The sequence below is a fragment of the Esox lucius genome, chromosome 20, assembly GCF_011004845.1.
Source record: "Esox lucius isolate fEsoLuc1 chromosome 20, fEsoLuc1.pri, whole genome shotgun sequence".
Lineage (NCBI taxonomy): Eukaryota > Metazoa > Chordata > Actinopteri > Esociformes > Esocidae > Esox > Esox lucius.
This window is the reverse complement of record NC_047588.1, coordinates 12,419,642-12,426,736: the sequence shown is the minus strand read 5'-3', so window position 1 is coordinate 12,426,736 and position 7,095 is coordinate 12,419,642. Positions and strand designations below refer to the sequence as shown.

General features: G+C 39.7%; 1 protein-coding gene across 3 annotated transcripts in view; it reads right to left on the bottom strand.

The window, feature by feature from the left end:
- Positions 1-200: 200 nt before the first annotated feature.
- The window catches only part of crppa (CDP-L-ribitol pyrophosphorylase A), a 39,728-nt gene continuing 32,833 nt past the window's right edge, over positions 201-7,095 (bottom strand). For all 3 annotated transcript variants that reach the window (XM_010889908.5, XM_020040673.3, XM_020040672.3), the window contains one exon: positions 201-2,110. In XM_010889908.5, the coding sequence (XP_010888210.2) occupies positions 2,006-2,110 (105 nt within the window). In that variant the 3' untranslated portion in view covers positions 201-2,005. The remainder of the gene's footprint in view (positions 2,111-7,095) is intronic.

The window sequence follows — 7,095 nt, the reverse complement described above, 5'->3', positions numbered from 1 at the left end:
TACCAGAAGCTCGGCGCTTCTGTAACCATTAAATGAAACAGGAAACTGCAGTGATTGTACCAAACTAATATGAAGATTCCTTAAGAAATGAATCCCTATATGAGAATGATACAGAACTGAAGCCAAAAATACAGATCAGTTTGCTGACCAACATGGACTCCCAATGTTGTTGTTTTAGTAAAAACTAAACAAAGAGAGGGTCCTTTTATGTGCTTTATTAAAAAAAAAAAAGTAATACAGTATAAATTGTTCCATTCATTTATGTCAAATTGTAGTCTCACACACTTAATACATTGACAGATTGTAGTCTCACACACTTGCCAAGTGAACTCTGAATACATCAATATCCTTAGATCAGTCGACTGTTATTGGTATTATGGATCACATCAGTGAACTTTTTCTAGTGTAATGGATCACATCAGTCATCTGTTTTTGGTGTAGTGGATCACATCAGTGAACTGTTTTTAGTGTAATGGATCACATCAGTCAACTGTTTCTAGTGTAATGGATCACATCAGACAACGGTTTCTAGTGTAATGGATCACATCAGTCAACCATTTCTAGTGTAATGGATCACATCAGTCAACCATTTCTAGTGTAATGGATCACATCAGTCAACTGATCCTGGCATAGGGGATCATATCAATCAACTGTTTCTTGTGTAGTAGATCATTTCAGTCAACTGCTTCTGGTATAGTCAATAACATCAGAAAACTGTTTTTGATGTAGTGGATCACATCAGTCAACCGTTTTTGACATAGTGGATCACATCAGTCAACCGTTTTTGGTGTAGTGGATCACATCAGTCAACTGTTTCTAGTGTAATGGATCACATCAGTCAAATGTTTCTAGTGGAATGGATCACATCAGTCAAATGTTTCTAGTGGAATGGATCACATCAGTCAACTGTTCCTGGCATAGGGGATCATATCAATCAACTGTTTCTTGTGTAGTAGATCATATCAGTCAACTGCTTCTGGCATAGTCAATAAAATCAGAAAACTGTTTTTGATGTAGTGGATCACATCAGTCAACTGTTCCTGGCATAGGGGATCATATCAATCAACTGTTTCTTGTGTAGTAGAACATATCAGTCAACTGCTTCTGGCATAGTCAATAAAATCAGAAAACTGTTTTTGATGTAGTGGATCACATCAGTCAACTGTTTTTGACGTAGTGGATCACATCAGTCATCTGTTTCTATTGTAATGGATCACATCAGTCATCTGTTTTTGGTGTAGTGGATCACATCAGTCAACTGTTTCTAGTGTAATGGATCACATCAGTCAACTGTTTTTGGTGTAGTGGATCACATCAGTCAACTGTTTCTAGTGTAATGGATCACATCAGTCAACTGTTTCTAGTGTAATGGATCACATCAGTCATCTGTTTTTGGTGTAGTGGATCACATCAGTCAACTGTTTTTAGTGTAATGGATCACATCAGTCAACTGTTTCTAGTGTAATGGATCACATCAGACAACTGTTTCTAGTGTAATGGATCACATCAGTCAACTGTTTCTAGTGTAATGGATCACATCAGTCAACTGTTTCTAGTGTAATGGATCACATCAGACAACTGTTTCTAGTGTAATGGATCACATCAGTCAACTGTTTCTAGTGTAATGGATCACATCAGTCATCTGTTTTTGGTGTAGTGGATCACATCAATGAACTGTTTCTAGTGCAATGGATCACATCAGTTAACTATTTCTAGTGTAATGGATCACATCAGTCATCTGTTTGTAGTGTAATGGATCACATCAGTCAACTGTTTCTAGTGTAATGGATCACATCAGTCATCTGTTTTTGGTGTAGTGGATCACATCAATGAACTGTTTCTAGTGCAATGGATCACATCAGTCAACTGTTTCTGGTGTAGTGGATCACATCAGACAACTGTTTTTGGGTTAGTGAATCCCAGCAGACAACCGTTTCATGGCTTTCCATGTTCCTCATTGCCATCAACAATGAGGCGAACTGAGTGGTTCGGACTTCTAGTTGGTTCACGCCTGGAGCAGCTGTCCTATCAGGGCTGGGGTTCTGTCCCGGATCAGAGCAGACGAAATCTCGGTCAACCGCTCCACTGACCGCTCCCAGAGCTGAGCCTCCTAGAACACATTCAGGACAGAAAGACAAGATCCTCAGTGTACATAGAGAGACAGGGTGTTAGAATCATGTACATAATCTCATCCACATGCATTACTGCTGCCTGCACTGAGCCAGGCACAACCAAACACAGAAGGAGAATCTGATTCCCACATAATTTGACAGTTGAGATGCAGTATGCAAGCCAGCTGAGCACTTCAAGAGAAACCCCAAAGTGTACACATCCATATTAAGACACGCAAGCTTCTGGGATCACAGCGAAACCTGTTCGATCCACTTTAACAGTGTTTTAAACAGTCCAGAACCTCCCATGTTGGTCCATTGTTTCTGGTGTCTGGAGGATCTCGCCCAATCTCTCTCAATGGCTGTGTCTACCGCATGGCCTACTCAGATAGGCTGACCAAACAAATAGTCCAGGGAAAATGTCAGAACTATCTTAAATCAGATTTATAAGGTGGTTGAGGGGGTAACTGAAATATATTTTTTTCAATAGCACGTTCAATCAGCAGACTGAAGCAATTTCTACAGGGAGATTTTCAAAATTAGAGCTTTCCGTGAACATTTGTTTCCTCCTGATTTCTGAATTACAGGTCCAGTTGCACTCGTAAGCCTGGAAAGGGCATTCTTTGAAGTTTACAATGCATGATATTGGAAAGATCTGCAGCAAACCACACATTCGACAAAGGATGGCTCTGTGTGTGTGTGTGTGCATGCGGGCCTCCTAACAGGCTAGCGTCCCACTGCTTTTAAAGGCAGACTCTACTGTTGTGGTCGTTTGCTTTTGGATTTCTGTGTTTTTTTGTTGTCTGTCTTTTCCAGACTGCCTGGCAATGCCTTTTTAATGTATTTTTACTCCCCCCTCACCCCCCTATTCCTGACATGAGTGAGTGACTCCTGGTTTGGGTTAGTCGCTTGCTGAGGCCTTGGAATTGGGATTTCACTGGTTCCTGTCTGACTTTCAGAACCAGCAGTGTTTGAAAGCAGATGGTGCTGTCATTTTGTCCCCCACTGACTCTGAGGGGAGTCAGTTGTCCTCTGTCCTCTGCCTGGTTCAGGGAACCTTGGACCCCCTGTGTTTAAATACAAGACTAGTCAACTTGAGTTTTTCATATTTTGGTCATTTTAGCAGATGCTCCCTAGTCACATACAGTCAAGGAACATAGATAAAAAAACACAAATCACCTTAATTGTAAGTAAAAATCAATGCTAGTAAGTGTTGTGATAATACAACTTGTACAACAGTAAATATAATTGACTATGCTAACTGTTAGAGGGACTACTCAGTAAATATAATTGACTATGCTAACTGTTAGAGGGACTACTCAGTAAATATAATTGACTATGCTAACTGTTAGAGGGACTACTCAGTAAATATAATTGACTATGCTAACTGTTAGAGGGACTACTTAGTAAATATAATTGACTATGCTAACTGTTAGAGGGACTACTTAGTAAATATAATTGACTATGCTAACTGTTAGCGGGACTACTTAGTAAATATAATTGACTATGGTAACTGTTAGAGGGGCTACTTAGTAAATATAATTGACTATGCTAACTGTTAGAGGGACTACTTAGTAAATATAATTGACTATGCTAACTGTTAGCGGGACTACTTAGTAAATATAATTGACTATGCTAACTGTTAGAGGGGCTACTTAGTAAATATAATTGACTATGCTAACTGTTAGAGGGACTACTTAGTAAATATAATTGACTATGCTAACTGTTAGAGGGACTACTTAGTAAATATAATTGACTATGCTAACTGTTAGCGGGACTACTTAGTAAATATAATTGACTATGCTAACTGTTAGCGGGACTACTTAGTAAATATAATTGACTATGCTAACTGTTAGAGGGGCTACTTAGTAAATATAATTGACTATGCTAACTGTTAGAGGGACTACTTAGTAAATATAATTGACTATGCTAACTGTTAGAGGGACTACTTAGTAAATATAATTGACTATGCTAACTGTTAGCGGGACTACTTAGTAAATATAATTGACTATGCTAACTGTTAGAGGGGCTACTTAGTAAATATAATTGACTATGCTAACTGTTAGAGGGACTACTTAGTAAATATAATTGACTATGCTAACTGTTAGAGGGACTACTCAGTAAATATAATTGACTATGCTAACTGTTAGCGGGACTACTTAGTAAATATAATTGACTATGCTAACTGTTAGAGGGGCTACTTAGTAAATATAATTGACTATGCTAACTGTTAGAGGGACTACTTAGTAAATATAATTGACTATGCTAACTGTTAGAGGGACTACTTAGTAAATATAATTGACCACGCTAATTGTTAGAGGGACTACTTAGTTTAAACCTAGACTTAGTAGAAAAATGTATGGACAACTCAAAGGGGTCTTTCAATTGCTCCCATTGTCATTAAACAAGTACAAGTACAGTACAATGAAATGTAGTTATCATCTAACCAGAAGCGCAAATAGAAGAGGGCAGGAAATGTATTGTATAATGTATGTCAGTAAGTATTAAGTATAGTGTATGTTAGAAGTGGAATGTATAGATGTGCAATGAAGGCAGATACAGTGCAAATGGCAATTCTAAATCATCAATGAAGGCAAATAGGGGAGAGCAAAAAATCTACAAATGTAAGTAAGTATTAAGTATATGTATGTACAAGTGAGAAATTAATAGTTGTTCAATGAGGCAAATGCAAGAACAAATGGCAATTCTAAATGTTCAGTGGAGGCAAATTGATGGTGCAAGGTGGCATGTATAACATATAGAACCATATAGAACCTTTTCCACTGAGGATTCTACATGGAAACCTAAAGGGTTTTACTAAAAACGTTCTCGTATGGGGACAGTCTTTCTTCTACGGGGACAGCAGAAAAAAAACAATTGGAACTCTTTTTTCTATGAGAGTACATTTAGTGTTTCAACTCTTGAACTTCTGTCATTTTCTTAGAGCAAATTGCTTAGTTACTGGACATCTTTTAAAACACCCACATAACTCAACCCCTCCTGAGTATTCTTCATCAACCAGACGCTGACCAATTTACACAAGTGTAGCAATGTAAAGGGACGTGGCGAGGTGTGAGAGGACTCAAAACAGCAAGCGGGAATCAGGCCTGACAGTCGTTAATGTGACTTAGCACTTGGATCCAAAACTCCTGGAGCAACTCTCTAATCAGAACCAGTGTGGGGGAGTCAGATGACAAGCATTCTACCGCACAGAGAGGGGATCCGGGGCTACAAAAGCTGCAAGACGGATCGGCACTCATCTATTGATTAAAGCAACAGAGTCAAAATATGATCGCTTTTGAACAAGCTCCAGGAACATTTAATTTCCGCATTTCCTGTGCTTCATTCAAGTTACATTTGACACTGATAAAAAAAAAAAAAAAAAAATTCTTTAGAGATGTACCAAAGCCCTTGTTCTTTTACTTGATTACACGTACAGGACAATAGGAATGAGGGCCAATACATCAGTGAGCAGTGGTCAGAATATGGAAGAGAGCACACTCGATGGTCCTCCATGGAAGAAAACACATCGCGACCCAAGGCTTGGTGAGAAATCCAAGCATTCTATTAAATCTGACTGAAGCCCTTCCCCTTAATTTGCACCCTAAGAAATCATCAACAGATTATTCATTGTATTAGATTTTTTTTTTGGGGGGGTGGGTTATAACAGATTGACTTTAATCAAACTCTTAAGAACATCAAATTCCAATCCCTTCCTTACAAAGGCCAGAGCAATCAGTTAGTCACACAGAACCGATTAAAGAATGTTCCATGTGTTGAGACGTTCGAGGTCTTCTGTAGGAGGAGGATCAAAGTTCTGTATGTACATTAGTCTATTATTTACCACCCAAGTGCCCTGTCTACGAGGAAGACCATGGGAAAGCTTTTCAACGTATAGTGCCATGTCAAACACATTCTCAGCCCCCCTAACCACCAAGCTAATGATCACCCCTTGCCGAGGTGTGTTGGCTTAGGACTGCAACACGACAAGCCTGCCTGCTGGAAAACAGAAAAAGAAAGGAATACAAAAAAGAGGCATCAAGAAAAAGCAACTGGAGATCCCCAAGGAGGATCAAAGTTTTGAGCCCCTTCTAAGTCTTTGGGTTGAATTATTTCCACTCTGGAAACACATGCCTTTGAAACATGAATCATACTTAATAAAAGGATATTATTAAATCAACTAGTCACCCTCTGGTACATGAGCAAAAACTGAGTCCCTTTGGAGTCACTACAGTTTGAGTGGACGCAACTGTCGCTGGCTTTCGGCTACTACTGTGGGAGAAAACACAACCATGAACAGAACCATTTGACATTAACAAATATATAAGTCTGTCCTGTAAACTCAAAACATTTGCATGTATAACTGGTTTCAGATTGAAACGTAGTCCTATCCGATGACAGAGTGAGGAAACTGAGGCACAAACAACGACAGCTCAGTCAAGTACGGTAACCACAGCTCACTCCAGTTACAGTGACTGGTGAGACATGGCGGGTATCTCTCCTGACCCAATATGGGCCCGTCATTGGCAGTGTGGACGTCTGTTCATTTCTTCTGCCCTTTCCACAGCTGGCGGCCCAGCATGGATTAAACCCTTTCCTCCAATGAGGCCTGATCTGGCTCACTGCTAAGGCAACATGCACTGAAGAACACACACACTTGACGAACCGCACGATGAGAGACACATGCACACCACAGGGAGAAACACACAATGGGAGAAGCGCTTAACTGCGGAGCGACAGAGGGAATCTGAAACGACAGAGGTTTTCATCTCTAGTCCAATCGAGTCAAACCCAATAACGTGACCCAGACGGTTTTTCTAAGCTTCTCAGTCACATCCAGGGGTTTAGTATGGATGAGAAAAACAGTTGGAGGAGGAAAAACACAACACACACACATACACACACACGTCTAAGTGGACCGCGGATCGGATCCAAAACCAGAAGAAAATTCCTTCTAAAAAGAAATGTATTGGACCCCGGGTTT